At 39.1% G+C, this 19,377-nt stretch overlaps 1 protein-coding gene across 1 annotated transcript; it reads right to left on the reverse strand.

Annotated features, from left to right (window-relative positions):
• Positions 1–18,309: 18,309 nt before the first annotated feature.
• On the reverse strand, positions 18,310–18,942 carry LOC131317067 (uncharacterized). Its single transcript, XM_058346648.1, has one exon. The coding sequence runs from the start codon at positions 18,940–18,942 to the stop codon at positions 18,310–18,312; it is 633 nt and encodes a 210-aa protein (XP_058202631.1).
• Positions 18,943–19,377: the final 435 nt, after the last annotated feature.

Consider the following 19,377-nt stretch of genomic DNA (forward strand, 5'->3'; position numbering starts at 1 on the left):
GTGCAGAACCCAAGTGTTCTATGAGAATTTTGAATTGAAAACTGGGTGAGGAAACTTAGGGAGATTTTGGGAGGACCTTGATTGGAAGTACTTGTTGTAAAGAAACTTCTCCAACAATAAACCCATTGTCTTTGGGAATGAAGTTCAGATGTCATTATTCATAGTCACAGCTAAGGATTGTTACGTAGAATTTTCTCTTTACAAGACATAAATTCCTCTGGAAGGACGAAGGACTTAAGATGTAGTTGGATAGTATGGGAACCATAAGAAATATGTGTGGGCTTCGATACAGAAGCATCCTTCTACAGGGCTTTCATCTTAACCATGAAGCTGGGCATTCAATTCTTAGACTCGTTTCAAAAGGTCCAATCCCCTCCCTAAGGGAGAGAACTTCATCAATAAAACAAAGAAAAAACAGAAGGCAGCACTAACAAAGCTAGTAAGCTACAGCATAGATACAACGCAAAGAAGACACACAATCCAACTGTAACCGTAGAACCTTGCCAGAAAACAATACAACATAAAGACAGACAAACCATGGAGAGAAACTCCATGAATAAAACAGAGAATAGCAGTCTCACAAAGAAAAGAACATTACATCCAATGGGAAAATTGAATGAGCCCATAGCCATCACAAACCAATCTTCCTGCACATAAGTGTACAATACACCACTACAAGGCATAAATCAGCACCAAGTTGGCCTAATTCTTGGCTACACTTGACCAATTCCATATGAAACCCTGCCAGTAACGCATGACATCAATGTTGATCTTTAAAGCTAGTAGACTGAATTAGATATCATCAGTATTATATTCCAAACAAGGACTACAAATCAGCACCACACATTTCACATTGAGTACATAGCAGCTAAGTTTTGATAGCAACAGCAAAAGACGCGTATAGGGGATCATCACAGGATCAAAATGATGGAAAACGACACAATATCCGGCCTCTTAGCCCTCCCACGATTGGGAGATGGGAAGAGGTATTAAAGAGAACACATAACTTGCATCCGTTCCTAACATCAGCACCAAAACCAGTAGCCTACAATCAATTCTGCCCCTAAAACAGCCTTAAAAGATCCCTAAAGTAGCGTACAATCAGAACCAAAACCAGCCCCAAATCTGACCCCAAGCAACCCCCATCTGCCCTTAAAAAAGCCCTACAAAAAATCCTAAAACCAGCCCAAAATAAGCTCCGAATACAACCCTAAAAAATCACTAAAACCAATCCCAAAACAGCCCCCAAGAAACCATAGCCCCACCCTTGTCCCTCTTCTATTAACTACAATCTTTTTTTACTGAATAAAAAAGTTAGCTCCATTAAAAAACTAGGGCATAAGTTAAAAGGGTACAAGTATCAGAGAAATACTAAACAATCTCACTGTGTCAGCACACAAAAGGAACAAATTTGACAAAATAATCAAAAAATTCACATTATGAATAAACTAATCACGTATGGGAAATCTATATAGAAAACGTAGAATGCGTTACACTGAGTTTACGAAGAAACCGAGGGAGGCTTATGGCCGGGTAGAGGGGGTGTCCAATAGTTATAAAAGATTTAACAGATCTATCGGATTACAGATCTAGAGTTCAATGGGTCACCCAATAGAATAGGCTTCTTCGCTCCACAATTCCTACGCATATGCAGAAACCTTTTTTCATCGCTTCACCTGGCTTGGACAATGTCCCCCGAAACCCAAAAGCAAACGACTGTATTCTACCTATCTTAGACACTCAATTTCTGTCATGCTTTGCTATTTCTCCAAAGAAAAATTTGCAACCTAATCAAGAAAAATCAAGGGGAATAGAGAGATACGAAGAGAGAGAGAGCGCGCTCACCTGAGTCGGGAAACTGATGATTGATGATGCCACCGCTGCAAGAAAAAAGGAATGCAGTTAAGAAATTAGGATGAAAGTGATGAAGGGGACCGTAGAGGAGAAGATAGAGAGAGAGAGAAGACAGAACACTATACAATGAGGGAGAGAGAGTCAATGTTGCAGAGATGGAGGCTGGGGAGCAGTCTGAGAGAGATGGAGTGGTTTGAGAGACATGGAGTGATCTGACGCTGAATTGGCAATTGCTGATGAAAGGGGACTTTGGGATGAACGCCCAATTTTTTCCCCGCCCCTGGAACCCGCCAAATTTTTCTGCCTCTTTTTTTTTTTTTTTAATTGTTTAAATCCCTCCTTTAAAATGGAAGACAAAAAGAATTTGTCACCCAAAGCATTTCCTTTTGTGAGGAATTATTTTGTCACGAAATGGTTGCAAGTATATGTGAAAGAAACGGATTGGTGACAAAATTTATTTTTTCGTCACCTTATATTTTTTTTGTCCACTCTTTTGCTGACAAAATTTATTTTTTCGTCACTGATTAACTGTTTTTGGTGACAAAATAAAATTTTCTCACCTTAAATTTTTTTGCTCTCTTAATTGGTGACAAAAAAATATTTTCCTCACTAAATAGGTATATTTTGAGACAAAAACTACGTTCGTCACCATCATTTCGTCACATATTCTCATTTTTCTTGTAGTGAGCCTTCAGAACTAGTTTTGCATATGCTATATTCTTGGCATTGGCATATCAATGAGTCGCATTGCAGGTTTTTGGGTTACAAGTAAAGGGATCCGCGGTGTTTTGTGGATGATCACTGCTGAAAATCCTCACGAGACTTCACTCGTCCTACCGGGGCCGCCTGGGGGTTTAAAAGAACTATCGGTTAATTTATTTTCTTTAGTTATATTATTTATTTTCTTTGCTCGGGACTAGCAAAGTGTAAGTTGGGGGGTGTGATAAGTGCCAAAATATTCATATTTTGGCCCTCCAATCTATATTTATTAGTCTTTTATTTTTGTTAATTGATTTTTATTATGTGCTTTTATGTTTATAGGTTGCTCGAGCTCGGTTACCAATAATTTGGGTAAAAAGAAGAATTTCTAGAAGTTTTGGATCAAAATGTAAAGTCCTTCAAAGTTGAATGGCTAATGTCTTATAATGTGAAACTCAAGGGGCTTTTATGTTATTAGGGTTTAAAACCCTACTCCTATATAATATATAAAGTCAGCCTACTGACTGAAAAAAGGGGTCGGCAGCTTTGGAAAAAAAGGAGTTCTGGCACCAGCCGTGGAAAAGAAAGAAAAAAAGGACGGGGCTTCTTCTGTCCGTAGAAAAGAAAACAAGTTACGGACGGGGGTTGCGGCATATTGTTAAGTATTTTCTTTCTTCAAGTTTTTGATGCTTTGTTCAATTACTCGCATTTTGATAACTCGTTTTAATTTATGTTCTTAATAAAAGTTGTTTATCTGTTTTTGTTTGGTTTGGATCTCTTATTTATTTTCTGTATCGTGTAATATAAGTATGTTTCAATTTAGGGTTTCTTTTGCTTCTTGCTTCTTGTTTAATAATGAGTGAGTAATCGTACAGGTAGGGTCGCGGGGTGATTAGCACACCGTGGCTAATTCGGGCACTGCTTCTTTTATCAAACAATGAAAAAATAATAATTTTAGATTGGAAAATACTTCCCGCGGACGAATCTGGGCATCGTCGGAGCCCATGTGAACGGAAGAATGGGGTCCAAAACTTATTCTTCGTTGCGCATGGGTATACGGCGACCATAGGGTCTCGCATCTTGCGGGGTATCTATTTCAATCTAAAATTAAACGTTTTTAAAAACTCCAAACAGAGCAGGTTAATCCGGACTAGTTACAAGTGCTATGAACCCTACGATTTTACCTCCTTTTAATTTTCTTAAAAAGCACATTCGATTTTCTAGGTTTTAGTTAATCTCAAACAACCGACAAGGGGTGGCTACCTAAGAGCCAGTTTAATTAGTAACAACCCGAGTTTTTAGTCAGCACACATCACCGTCTTTTTGGATTCGACTCCGGACTTACCGGATATTATGCTGCGTCGATCTTCGCCCTACGCTTGGGGCAACCCATTATTTTAGGTCTAGGAATCGGTCAAGCAGTTTAGGAGTGAAAAGGATGGTTGAGCAGAATCATGCTTTGTTAGCAAAATGGTGGTGGAGAATTAGTAGAGAAAAGGATTCTCTATGGGCTAGAGTAGTGTGCAGGAAGTATGGTCTCTCACATCAAGATTGGCTTCCTCAATTACCATCGTATGGGAGGGCATCTATAATCTGGAGAGACATATGTTCAATTGGGAATACAGAGAGTGCAATGGGGAACGTAATTCAAGATGGGTTTAGAATTCAAGTGTATTCCGGAAATAACACTTCTTTTTGGAATCACAAATGGATGGGGGATCAAATACTGCAAGAGGAGTTTCCAAAATTGTATTTGAAATCGTCGCAAAGAGATGAACTGGTATGTAATGTGCTCAACTCGGTAGGTAATGGAGATTGGAGTTTGTTTTTTCAAAGGAGATTGCATGATTGGGAACGTGAACAAATGAATGATTAATTGGCAGATTACAAAATGTGTCTTTGGTGCCGTCACGATTGGATGTGATGCTCTGGACTGGGAATTCTAATAACTTATTTTCTGTTAAGTCTGTCTATGATCTTTGGGAAGTTGAAACTTTTACCCAGAATTCCGGTCTTAGTTCTTTGTGGAGAAGTCTTAGCCCTCCAAAAGTGGAGATTTTCTCGTGGATGGCATGTCAAAGCAAGATTGCAACTAGATCAATTTTGAGTAGTAGGAACATAATGGTAGGAGTAGATGAAACAGCTCTGTTTTGCCCATTTTGTTTGTTGGAATTGGAAACTCCAGTGCATGTTCTACTATCTTGTCCCTTTTCGACGGTCATCTGGTCAAGAATAGCCGATTAGTGGAACATAGTTTGGGTGGCTCCTTCAAATTTGGCGGATTTATCTTTCTGGTGGTTCTCTTCTCATTTCAAAAATTTGGAGAAACATCTTTGGGAGTGTTGTTTCTATGCAACCCTATGGTCTATTTGGATTGCAAGGAATGACGATATTTTCAACAATAAAATTGTGGATTGCAATCATTTGGAAGAGTTAATCAAATCAAGAGCAGCCATGTGGATCAAAGCCAAGTTTGATATAAAGGTGTATACGGTGGAAGATATCAAATCAAACCTTGACGGTGTTAGAAGACTCGTTATTTAGGTGTCTTTTTTGGGTGTAACTTTTCTTTTATTTTCCTTCCCTGTTTAGGGTTGTGGTGAACTTTCTGGTTCTCCCTTCCCTTTTACTCGATGTATCCATTTCGAGTTTAATAAAATTTTCTTTTGCCGAGAAAAAAAAAAAGTGTAAATGTTTACTCAGATATATATTAGACCTCATGAACTCATAACATGACCACAATTATAATTGAATGCACATTAATTCACCCAATCATTTTTCTACTCAAATTTGTAGTGTAATGATCTCAGGGGCTGATAAAACAGAAAATAAAATGACTGATAAAACTAATATTCAAAATATTTGGAGGCAAGAGCCAAGAGTACTTGTGAAAAAATGGAGAAAAACAAATGATTTGAGGTGTTGATTTCAAAGGGAATTCATATCATAGGAGTATGAAGTTTCTAATTGATGCCCCACATCCAAGTAAAGGAAAGGAAAAAAAAAAGATTTTTTTTTCTATACATAGTACAAGATTTCAATACTTTGATTAGCCTGTTCCAGTTTTGAAAAAAAGGAAATTTTAGAAAATGAAGGTAATTTTAAGCTTAAAAATCATGTATTTATACAAATAATTTTCCTACTAATATGGATCTTTTTTGATAGATCTTATTGAGATCTTTTAAACAGTACAAAAAAATTTATTTTTTATTTTCATTATATTTAAGCTTAAAATTATCTTTTTTTTGAAAAAAAAAGGTTTAAAATAAAGCGGGACGGGAAACTCATTCCGTCTCCATTTTCTAGTCTCGGATACCATATTTTGCTGTACCAAAACTTTTGCCTTGCTTTAAACGATTATACAAAGCCAAACTAATCGTCTAACAAAAGGGAGAAGATTGTATTGATAAACGATCAGCGACACTTACAAAACGGAGATCATTACAAAGAATTTGGACAAACCCAAACTAATCGTCTAACAAATAGAAAACAAGTAAATCACAAGGCAATCGAGGTCTTTCATCCAAACCCAGACATGGCCTAACGCAATAGCGACATTTTTAAACTGTCTAATATCTAATTAGGAGTCTCAAACGAGAAAAAGTACAAAGTTAAGGACAAAAGACACCAAATACCCAGACGATCAAATGCACTCCACTCAAGTATGAACGCACCAATGAACTCCCAAGAACTACAGATCTGCCAAGCTGCCACGGATTGCCTCGCCAAAGATATCGTGTAGGGATAAAACGCTGAAATACAGATATTATTGTGAAACAACCTCGATTGAGAGAATCCGATTTGAAGACAAAATTCGTCCAAAGACGAAACTAATAACTCTCGTAGAACGAGAGACAAAACTCTCACAGATTAGACGACAAGTCGTAGATCTGGAAAGACAGAAGGAAAAAAAAAAAAAGAAACAAAGAAAGGGAGTCGGTAGCACCATGGCCTCCCCTCCCGCCGCCACACACGGGTATGGAACCCACGGGAGAAGGGGAAGGGAGAAGATTGAGAAGTTGTGGCGGCTAGGGTTGAGAGAGAGGAAGAGAGATATAGGGTTGAGAGCGAGATGATTTGTCTTGTTTTATCAACCCCCGATTGACTGATATGTCAAAAATGCATATTTCCGCATCAATTTTACTCCCAAAAAGATTGAAGGGTAAAATTGAAATCAACACCTTTTTAATTCAAATATGAAATAATTATGTCTCGTTATTAAGTCGAGACCCCGAAAAAGAACGTAAAAAATGGGACAAATGGAGTAACTACTTTTTTGTTTTCAACGCGTAAGACAACCGCCATCATATAGGGAATAGAGAATTAAAGAAAACAAACAAATTAAGGTACTTTAAATTTGTTTTCGACGCCGTTCGCCAATGACTCGTCTTTAGTGGTGCGGTTCAAATGTGTGATTGTGGGTGTGTAGCTTTTGTATATGATTGGGTTGCCGGAGTTAGAGATCTATGTTGGTGGATGCTGGCAAGGTTTTTTTTCATTTTCTTGTTGGTTTGCGATCCTTTGCTTATTCAATCTCCCTTTTGTGAAGGTTTTTTCTTTGGTTTCTCGCCGTGAGTTTTTCTCCCAACTGGGTTTCTCTCAGTAGGGTTGTTTCTTGTTTCAGCAGGAAAAGATTTAGTTAGTTTGGGGTATAGTCTGTGGGATGAATTCCCACCGTCGTGCTTACTTGATCCTTTGTCTAAGAACGAGTTTTCATCTTGATGTACTCTTTGGTTGGAGTTATAATATCATCTGTTATTGGTTGGAAAAAAAAAATTGTTAGGCTTCATTGCACATCTTTTTTCGAAGCCATCCAAATTTGATAAATATAATCTTAGATGTCACTTTACCCTATTGTCAATTAGCTTTAAATCTGATCCTTCAAAGAAATCTCACAAAATTAAAGTGAAAAATGTATCATGTATTCAGTCACACTATTGAGTTCACAATTATTGCTCCACTCGTCACATATTCTTGGTCCTTTTTGACAATTTCTAATTTGCTAAGAGGACATGCGATCAAATAACGCATTAGAATTTAAATTCAAGGGCATAATTTCCTAATTTACCCCCGCTTTCTCTCTCATTCAAGTACAATTATAGCTGATTTATGATGGATACACTCCAACAAAACCCAATTTTCAAGGCATTCGAAAATGCCCCGACAGGTGCTCTGTTGAGGCTATTCAACTTTCGGGTCATTTCCATCAAGCGCCGTGTGTATCGGTGCCCATAAAACTTTATGGGGCACTTTTGCAAGCCACAAGAACTATCTTGATGGGGCACTTCTAAGTGCTTCAAAATACGATTCTCAAGGCACTTTAAGGTGCCGTATAAATGAGGAAACCATACACGGTCAAACCATGGTTAAGTTTTTGTGGAGGCACTTTCAACTGCCCCAAAAGATAATTTTTTATAAAAAAAAAATTATTAAACGTTCTATCAAGCCCAATTTACATAATTATCTACTATAGAATCATGTTGACAAACGAATAAAACTTCTTTATATGAACTGAGAGGTTCTCATTTACACGGCACACATACAAAGCCAAAAAACTTAATCAGTTATTCCACTACCTAAAAAAATCAAATGAAGGAAGAAGTAATTTTGAAACAGAATTAAACATACTATTCAACTTAGTGAATATTGAACATTACAATAATGGCTTAAGAGTTCTCAAACTCAATTTGAATAATTACTAACTAAAACTGTAGAAAAATATCAGATCCTTGGCCTTCTGCACTTGAAAATCCAACAGAAAAGCAAAACTCTATGTTCTTATTCAAAATTGCAAAAAAATTGAAGTCTCATAAATTGAAATTACAGTAGATAAAGAGAAAACAAATGCTATTACCATCATGACATCAGCTATTGTGTAACGCCCCGAATTTTGGGTACGTTAAAAAGACAATTTTATTGAAAAATAAACTGAGTCAGGCTCTTTATTACAACAAAACTTAAAATAAGTACTTTTATTACAAACGGGAGGGAACTAAGGTTCCTAACTACTGCTCTGCTTGTTCTTCCATCACAGCTAGCTCCTCGGCTCCGAAGGCCTCCAAAGTATAAAGCTCGCCCTGCTCATCTATGAAATCTGACATATTATACCAGCGTCGCCACCGATATAATATGCCAGGGTCACCAAAAAAGCAACACCGTGAGCCACAAAGCTCAATAGAACTATCCAAACCCTCTAACCCTTAACTTATGAACAATAGGAACATAACAAGTAATAAATCATGCGTAATGACAACAGTTAATCAAATCCACATTTCCTACTCAAACTAACGCTAACGTTGACTTTTCCGACTCATCGTTGACCGTGACGTTTATTCCCGCCTTTCTTTTTCCAAACACCTTTCTAACTCACCCAACCTCGGTTCCGCCGCGCCGGGTTCCCGAGTATCCTCACAATGGTTCCGCCGCGCCGGGTTCCCATTGGCACACAATTGCATTGACTCCTCTCCACGGATAACCAAGCCACACACCCAACCTCGGTTCCGCCGCGCCGGTCTCCCGAGTATCCTCACAATGGTTCCGCCGTGCCGGGTTCCCATTGGCATACACACACACAACTCACATAATGCCACCCAAAATCGGTCATTATGTAGTTTCAAAATATTTCCTCCCTCGGATAAACACATTTTCATCTTCGTTAACACACCCTAGGTGCCATGTCTCTACTTTCTTGGTTCTCGTGTCACGTTATCATGCATAGACTCCGTAGTGTAGGACTTTCCACATAAACAAGCATTTATCAAAATGAATCCAACAAGATCATCCAATTCTATACTACTTAACATGCTTGAATCACCAATAACGAACATCATGCATTTCATTCGTTTCCAACAAAAGATAACCTTATTTACTTTAAATAAAATGATCAAAGTTACTTCCTAATGAACTTATATTTAGAGTTAGGATACAAAACTACTTTATACTTGGGATAGTAGGTGAGCATAACTACTTGGGATGGAAGATAAGGAGATCCTACCTTGCTTCTTGGCGGTAGTAGTCGGCTATGAAGATTTGGTTGTCGGTTTTGGAATTCGGCGGCGTAATGGCGTCGGGTTGCTTCGAAAGGAAAAGAGTTGTACTTTCTTTTCCTAGAAACAACTTACTAACTTTAACTAAGCTACTTTAAGGATCTAGAAGTGGTTTTGAAAGTGGTTTGGTGGTTTTGCTCACGAACTTTCAAGAACACAAGAAAACTAGAACTTTGGAAGCAAGAACACTTAGAATTTCTAGAGAGAAGGAAGAGCAATGGTTGGAGGTGTGAGTTCAAAACTTGGAGTGAGCTTCTATTTATAGGCAAACTCTCCCTCTCTCTCTCCTTTGGCGGGCCCCCCTCTCTCTCTCTCTAAGTCTCACTTTTCTTTCACATGTCAAGGTTGATTGAAAGGTTGGAGGCTAATTGGTAGGCTTGCATGGCTAGGTTAGTCCTTGGATGGGATTTTGGAAGATTTGTTAGAAGATTTGGAGACAATGGTACAAGATTCTTGTGTTAAACAATTGAAAGATGTACAAAGGAGGACAATGGAGTTAAGATTTGGCTAGGAAGAGTAATCACCCAAGATTTGATGTACATTGGAAGACCAATGTTAAGGTACACATCAAATCCCTTTCCTTTCTTCTCCTCTCTTTCTCCCTCTCTCTCCCTCTCAGCTCCTCTCTCTCTCTCTCTCGGCCTCTCTCTCTTCTCCTCTCTCTCGGCCTCTCTCTCTTCTCCTCTCTCTCCTCTCTCTCTCTCTCTCTCTCTCTCTCTCTCTCTCTCTCTGTCGCTTGTACTAGCTATATACATATATATATGTACTACTAATGTAAGAACACAAAATAAAGTAATGGGTACCTTGCTACTTTGAAATCTAAAATGACTTAAGGGTCAAGATTTCCCATTGAACTAATACAAAAGGTACAAGTACTTAAACAATATAATAATGTACTTTGTACTCTCGGGAATCTTAACAAAATATTAGTTTAATAGGCTTAGTAAGACTAACCTATTGATCAATGGATAATAAATCCCCTAACGGTTAATAACCAAGGGATAATAAGGTACGAGTACTTTAAATAATAAACTAAGTCTTTTTAAAAAGACTACATGTCCTTTGTAAATCCACATGTATATATATATATATATATATATATGTACTTAACCAAATATAATAATGGAATGGCTTTGGTCCAATGGGTAAAGATTTCCCTAACAATCATTGTCCAATGGACAATAGTTACTAGGGTATTTTTATAGTAAAATAATCAAAAAGTACTTCCAAAGAAATTATAAAAGTCTATTTCTTAAAAGAAAATAGTACTTTGTTCAAATCTTTTTAAAAATCCTTTTTAATATAAAGAATTGGGTTTCTATTATCCAATGGATAATAGTTCCCCTAACTTTTATCGTCCAAAGGATAAAGAATAAAATCAAAACAATAAAAGAATTAATTAAACAATTTCTAGTCTAGGGTTTGAAAAGGTTCAAAAGGTTCAAGATGGGTAAAATGGTCCATCTACGGTTAGGAAAAAGTAACTAGGTGACCTCCTAGTTTGGTTTCTCCAACAAGCCGGTTAGAAGCTAACTAGACTTGCTAAGTAGGGCTTAAAAGTCAAGAAATGATCCTTGAGGGGCTAAAGTGCAATTAGGGTTACTAGACGAGGATTACGGTGATAAGGCGTTCAATTACTTGAATACAAACTACTAGAAATCAAATAAGGAAACCATCGAGCAATTAAGAGAAATTAAGAAATTTCGAATAACAACGAGATTTTTAGTGAATGAAAAATCGGAGTTGTTACATATTGGTGGTGAGGGTTGAAGAGGATCAGATACCCAACTGTTGCTAAATATGGTTAGCACCTTTATTCTGAAAAACAACCAAAGATAAGGTATTTTTTCACTTTGATTTGCAAGATAATCTATTGTACCCTTTCAGGCATAAGCAGATGGCAGTCTAGATTATACAATACCAATCTTCTTCTCTGTAACAAGTTGGTTTCTCTTGACAGGGTTTAGTCTTCTCCAAAGTACAATTGAAGGAACACACAAAATACAAATATACACTGCATAGTTGGATCTTTGCATAAAATAGAACACCAAAAAACCAAAACTCAATGTGAAAAATGAACCAGAAACGAGAGTTGAAGCAAGGTGTTACCTCACACACGGTGAACGGACACCGAGGGGAAGAATAAAAGATGCACAGAAACCCTTCCAATCTGCCGTTGCAATTCGATATCTGAGGAGAGAGAGGGAAGAGAGAACTCGGAGGAGAGAGAGGGAAGAGTGGATTGTGTACCTGTAACGCCCCGATTTTCGGGAATAAAATCGGAGACATTAAATATGAATTTTTAAAAATTATTTAAATTAAATTCAAAATCCAAAACGGATAATTCATCATAAAGATTCATCTACTACAAACCATTGTAGAAGTATTGAAATTAGTCTTTGTAGTAATAAACTAAACAAGATAATAGAGCCGTCTTCTAGGATTGATATGGATCCCAAGCATATTCTGGCTCGACTCCCACCTCTGAATTCTCCTTTGCATAGAACTGCTCACTTTCGGGATTCTGTGTCTCTTCCTGATTTTCCACAAAATCTGGCACGGAAGCCAGGCAATCCGTACCTGAGTGATAGAGTTCATCCCGTAGTATAAACCAAACCAACTACCCCCCTTACTTTACCGTTAACAAGCAACAAGATAATAATAATGCGAAAAGCAGAATAAGGATTTACAAACACCAATTTATTACTATTCATTATTCTAATGTGAAATCTAAGATCCCTCCGCGAGATTTTTCCTCCCCCCAACCGTTAGCCATGCTCGGTCCCATGAGGTCACTTCTCTTTGCTGTCGCAGATACACCTAAGTTATATACCGAGTGTGCACCCCAATAACTACAATAAGGGGAAAGCTTATCATGCCTAAATCACAACTAGGGTTCGCCTATCTTATATACCACTTCACAAATCACTTCACAATCATCACTGGACTCCCGCCAGTCTATCAATTCATCACTGGACACCCGCCAGTTTCAATCTCATCACATCTCAAAATCACGCCTGCAGGCAATCTAAAAATAAAACTTTTCAATTCATCCATTATCTAGCATCATCTAGGTGAATTCTACTCGCATACCACCCCATGTCTCTAGGGTCCAATCTAGCATTCAAATCAAGTAATAGTGCAATATACAATTAAAACGAATAATAATTAAAACAACCTACAAGCAAAATAATCACACAACCTTTTATGAATGGGCCGTTGCCCTTAATCTCGTATGGCCAAGATGATAATAAGTAAGAGCTTTTTAAAAGAATTTAAAAAAAAATATTTTTCTAGGCTTTCATTAATTATTTCTAAGTAATTAGATTAATTAAAAACTAATTTAATGCATTAATTAGGTAAAAATATTAAAATAATTAACATGATCTGATTAAGAGCCCTAGAGGTCCTATGCAACCAGTTGAGTATCAAAATTTGGGTTCGGAGGGTCGCGAGATTATTTTAAATGAAGACGTTAAATTAAGTGGCCAAAAGTGAAGTAAATAGATAATAAATAATTTACTAATTAAAATATGTTGAGGTTAACAAAGTTTTATCTTCAGAATGTAGAGAGTTTAAATAAAATTACTCGGGCATTAATAATAAGGTTTATATGGTCGTAAGGTAATTTTAATTGGAAACACTATAAAAATAATAATAAATAGTAATTTAAATAAAAAAATATTAAATTAACAAGATATCATCTTTGAGATGCAAGGAGTCTAGCAAAAAATTAGTTTCGGTGTTAAAACATTGTTTGGAAGGTGGCAAAGATTTTTCGTTTGTAAATTTTGATAGATAACTTATAAATAATTTAATAAATAGATAATTAAATAAAAAAATATATATGATCTTAACAAGTTATGATATTTGAGGTGTGAAAAGTCTAGAAAAAATAGTTCGGATGTCAAAAATGGTGTTCAGGATATCGAAAAGTCGTTTCGAACAAAAACAGATCAAATCGTAAGGTCTGACCATTTGACCTTGCGGTGGACCCTCTAGCCGCAACCTTGCGTCTGGTTCTCGCGGCCCGCACCTTGCGGCCGCAAACTCGAGGCCAGATTCGATTTTTTTGCTATTTTGGCTCGGTTTCGATGCATGGGTCCATTTGGGCTATTGGGTTAAGCATAAAAATACTTAATATACTTAAAGGAGTGTTTGGAATGGATTATATTACCTTGAATCGGATCGAATTGATTTAAAATCGAAACTTGAATTTTTGGGAAGATGACTTCGGTTTCTTTGATCGAGGAACCTTGGGATCGAATTGGACGATGCTTGGTGATGCTAGGATTTGTGGGAAGAATTTGGAACAATCGAATTGGGTTTCGGTCGGGTCTTGGTACAAAACCCATTTTTTTCTCTCTTTCTTTCTCTCTCTAAAACTCTATGGATTGGATTTCGATTTTCTCCGATTTTTCTCTCTCTTCTGGACTGGTGGGGCGTGGGGAATAATGTGGTATGCCCTAGGGTTGGAGTAATGGGGTATTTATGGACGAATTTTTTGAAGAGGGTTACGAAATTGAATTTAAATAAAACTCTACCTCTTGGGCTTTGAGTAGGAACGAGATAGGGACAAATTTAAGTCAGGGAGGGAGTAGTGACTGAGTAGGAGAGGGAAAGGTGAAAGGAATTCGTATTTATGCATGCATGCAATTTGTAACGAAAGAAATAAAATAAAAATAAGGTAATTAGGATAAATTAATTATAATTGTATATATTTAATAATAAAGAGAATTTTATTATTAAAAATAAAGTTTTTTTAAATACTATTATTATTGTTAAAAATTACGAGTTGTTACAACCTATCCCCCTTAATAAAATTTCATCCTCGAAATTAGAGTATACCTTTAGGAGGAAACAGATTCGGATGGTTGGCTTGCATAGTATCCGCTCGTTCCCAGATTGATTCCTCAATCACTCGATGTCGCCAAAGGATTTGGACGAGTTGAATAGTTTTTCCTCGAATGCACTTCTCACTATAGTCTTGGATCTCCACTGGCTATTCCTCGAGAGTGACGTCCTCGTTGAGTTCGATGTTTTTCCCAATTGATGATGTGAGAAGGATGTGTTAAGTACTTTCGGAGCATTAACACGTGGAACACGTTGTGAACTCAATCCAGTTGCGGCGGAAGTGCCAGGCGATAAGCCACTTCTCCAATTTTCTCGAGGATCTCAAAAGGTCCAATGTAGTGTGGTGACAGCTTTCCTTTCTTTTCAAATCGGATAACTCTTTTTCGTGGTCTGATCTTTAAGAACACATGTTCTCTAACCTGAAAAGTCAATGGTCTGGTCCTTTTGTCGGCGTAACTCTTCTGTCGGCTCTGCACGGCTAGGAGCTGTTGGCGAATAGTTTTGATCTTTTCTGTTGTCTCCTGGACTAGCTCTGGTCCTAGTAAGCTTGCTTCTCCCAATTCAGCCCAACAAACTGGCGATCGACAAGGTCGCCCATACAGAGCTTCATATGGTGTCATGTCTATGCTAGATTGATAGCTGTTGTTATAGGTGAACTCGACTAGGGGTAGGTGTCGTTCCCAACTTCCCTTAAAGTCCAAAGCACAGGCACAGAGCATGTCTTCTAAGATTTGGATGATTCTTTCGGATTGTCCGTCCGTCTGTGGGTGGAATGCGGTGCTGAGACGCAGGTAGATTTCCAATGCTTTCTGTAGGCTATTCCAAAAGGTTGACGTGAATCATGAATCTCGATCACTTGCAATGGATACGGGTACACCGTGTAATCGCACGATTTCTCGGATGCAGAGCCTACTGAGAGAGTCCATTGAATCTGTCATCTTCATGGGTAAAAAGTGGGCGGATTTGGTTAAACGGTCGACTATCACCCAAATGGCGGTGTTTGATTGCGGAGACCTAGGTAATCCTGTCACAAAATCCATGGCGATATGTTCCCAAATCCATCCGGGTATAGGCAAGGGTTGTAGGGTTCCACCAGGCTTCTGGTGTTCCGCTTTTACTTGTTGGCAGGTGTGGCATGTTGAAACATATTTGGCCACGTACTTCTTAATTCCAGCCCACCAGTACTGTCGGCGGAGGTCTTGGTACATCTTGGTGCTCCCTAGGTGGACGGCGAAATTGAAATGATGGAAATCCTTAAGTACTACTTCCCGGAGGGTACAGATGTTTGGTACAAAGATTCTTCCCTGGAAGCGGAGGCTCTTATCAGCGTGGATCTCCCACCGGCTGCTATTGTTCCAATTGAGAGTTGATGCCGGATGAAGTCGCATTCTTGTTCAAAGGTTTAAGCTAAAAGAATTTCTCGGTGCAAGGCTGGAGTTGTGACTATGGTGAAGAGACACGTGTCAGTGCCTTCTGCGGTTGGTTGCAGTTTGAAGCTGTTAAGGTCTTCCATCATTTTCCACTCTCTTATGGCTAAACTAGCCACTTGTCCTCGGTTCTTGCGACTCAGCGCATCAGCGACTACGTTTGCCTTTCCAGGATGATAGGACATGGTGAAGTTGAAATCCTCCAAGTATTCCACCCATCTCCTTTGTCTTATGTTTAGCTCTTTCTGGGTAAACAAGTATTTCAAACTTTTGTGGTCCGTAAATACCTCGAACTGCTCTCCGTATAGATAGTGTCGCCAAGACTTTAGGGCGAATACCACTGCTGCCAGTTCTAAATCGTGAGTTGGATAGTTCCTTTCATGCGGCCTCAACTGTCGGGATCCGTAAGCAACTACTTTTTCATTTTGCATGAGTACAGCTCTCAATCCATCTCTGGATGCATCGCAGTACACGGTATACCCTGTGTCTCGTTCAGGTATGATCAATATAGGAGCGCTAGTCAGCCTCTTCTTAAGTTCTTGGAAGAATCTCTCACATGCTTCGTTCCATTCAAACTTAACCCCCTTTTGGGTCAATCGCGTCAATGGTTTTCCCAAGATGGAGAAATCCTGAATGAATCTTCTGTAGTAGCCAGCTAATCCCAAGAAACTTCTAATCTCGAATACCATAGAAGGTATTTTCCAGTCCATGACTGCTTTTACTTTGCTGTCGTTGACTGAGATTCCTCTCTCTGACACTACATGTCCCAGGAATTTGACTTCTTTCATCCAGAATTCGCACTTGCTGGCCTTCGCATACAAATGGTTGTCTCGAAGTACTTGGAGGAAAATTCTCAAGTGGTCTTCGTGTTCTTTCTCCGTTGGAGAGTGTACAAGGATGTCATCGATGAACACTACCACAAATTTGTCCAAGTACGGCGTGAAAATTTGGTTCATCAGGCACATGAAAACAGCAGGAGCATTAGTTAGACCGAGCGGCATGACTATGAACTCGTAGTGTCTGTAACGCGTGCGGAACGCCATCTTGAGTATGTCGCATTCCCGAATTCACAATTGGTGATATCCAGATCTCAGATCAATCTTTGAGAAACAAGTCGACCCTCTCAGTTGGTCGAACAAGTCGTCTATTCTCGGTAGAGGATATCGGTTCTTGATGGTGACTTTGTTGAGTTGGCGGTAGTCGATACAAAGTCGGAGCGTTCCTTCTTTCTTTTTGACGAATAGCTCTGAAGCTCCCCATGGTGAGGTACAAGGTCGGATAAAACCCTTCTCTAAGAGTTCCTGCAGTTGTGTTTTCAACTCTCATAGTTCTGCTGGAGCCATTCGATGCGGGGCCATCGAGATTGGGGCCGTGCCGGGTTATAGCTCGATGGTGAAATCCAATTCTCTTGGCGGCAGTAATCCTGGTAATTCCTCTGGAAATACGTCTTCGTACTCGCAGACAACGTGAGGGAGGCCCAACTCAATTCGGTCTATTTCCTCCAATGTGAGACTCACTAACCATTCAGCAAGCTTCCTATGCCATTTCGTTTTGTATGCATGGGGTGCAAAAGGGTCTTGTCTATTCCCCTTAAACTTGAAACTCGTCTCATCTGGTGAATAGGCTGTCACCATCTTTCGATAGCAGTCTATGACAGCTCGGTGCACAGTCAACCAATCCCTCCCGAGTATGACGTCAAAGTCCGTCATTTCGATTACTCGTAAGTCGCATGTTAACCGCAAGTTCGATACTTCTAGTTCGCACCCTTTACAAATTAGTAGTACTAAAATCTTACCCCCTAATGGTGAGGGCACATGCATAGTTGTCTTTAAAGGTTCAGTTTCTAATCCAAGTGTAGATACACATGCGGCATATATGAATGAGTGCGAAGCTCTAGAATCAAATAGTGCTTGAACGCATGTAGTATAAAGAGTGAGGGTACCTTGGATTACTGTAGGGTCCATCTCCTCTTCTGTTCCTTGCAGTGCAAACACTCTTCCAGCATTAGGCTGGATTGGCCCGTTTGATCCTTGTTCTTGAAAAGGGCGAGTTGGCGGTTGGTTCCACCCACCACGAGGTTGGTTTTGTCCTCCGGGTTGGTTACCATTCCAAACCGGCCTAGCTTGATTCTAATTCTGATTTCCAAGTCCTTTAGTCCTGACCTGATTTTGCGGCGGTCCTCCATAGTTTCCAGAGCCATTCAACCTAGGACAATTCCTCTTGATATGTCCCTCCTCCAGGCAGTAATAACAGCAGTTGTCTAGATTTTGATTCTGGGGAAGGGGGTTGCGGATTGGTCCAAGATTAGGGTTTAGGCCTCGGTTCGGTGCTTGGATCTGGTTCGGATTAGGGTTAGGGTTTCGATTGAACCCTGGATTAGAGTTTCTCCAAGCTGGGTTGGGTTGTATAGGTTGCGGGCGAGGGTAGTTTTAGTGGTAGGGTTGAGAGGTTAGGGTACCCCGGTTGGTAGGGTTGGTGCGGATAGGTCCTCCAACTGCAGATATTGCCATCTTTTGCTCACGCCTCGTCTTGAAATCCACGTTTTCTCTCTCCATCTTAAGTGCGCATTGCACCACTTGTGAGTAGGTGGGAAGTGTCTGTGCCATCACTGTTCGGCGTGTCTCATTGAATCCCCACTCAAATTTTCTTGCCTTGTCGTCATCAGTAGGTATGATTGTTGTGCCATAGCGAGACAGTTCTTCAAATCGTGCTGCGTACTGGGTCATGGTCATTGTGCCCTGCTCAACATTCATGAATTCCAAGGCCAGTGTTTGTTTGACGGGTGTTGGAAAGTACTCGTCAAGGAAAATTTTCTCGAACCTTTCCCAAGTCATTGTTCCCACATCATGGGTGTTCTTCATCAGGTTCCACCAATGCTGAGCTTCACCTTGCATCTGATAGGTGGCTAGAACAATTCGATTGTTGGCTTCTTGAATATCTAGGGTTTCAAGAATTTTCTTGATTTCTTCCAACCAGGCTTCCGCAGCTATGGGGTTAGGTTCTCCTTGAAAGTAGGGAGGGCGACGCTTGCAGAATTCATTCAGTGCCTGACTTCTGGTCATTGGTCCTCGAGGTGTGTGCGGGGCTTCGTGCTGATTCTAGTTATTTGCAGTCGCAGCGGTAATGAATGCTTGCATGAGTTGGACTAGTTCGGTAGTCCCAATTTGGTTGTTGAGTTGAGGACTTGAGGGGCTCCATTTTGTCCATTGTTTTGCTCGTTATTCTAGTTGTCTCTCGTTTCCTCCATCTAGATATCGTTATATTATAATTTAGTAAGGGGGATTTATTATGAGAACATATATATTTGTATATATTTATTAAATACATGGAAACATAATATCATAAGAAACTTTTCTTTTACTAACAAAACGAATCAAACACATCAATCATGTCAAAATATACTACTTAGATGTGTAGCTACTAAAAGTCAAGATAATTCCCACTACCACAATTGTTTTCCTAGGAAGAAACAAAACATAGAATTAAATAAATAAATA

Source organism: Rhododendron vialii, chromosome 2a (assembly GCF_030253575.1).
Source record: "Rhododendron vialii isolate Sample 1 chromosome 2a, ASM3025357v1".
In the NCBI taxonomy this organism is placed as follows: Eukaryota; Viridiplantae; Streptophyta; class Magnoliopsida; order Ericales; family Ericaceae; genus Rhododendron; species Rhododendron vialii.

Excerpts from the sequence above, each read along its gene's own strand:
- LOC131317067 (XM_058346648.1), bottom strand. The coding sequence starts at position 18,942 with ATGACCAGAAGTCAGGCACTGAATGAATTCTGCAAGCGTCGCCCTCCC.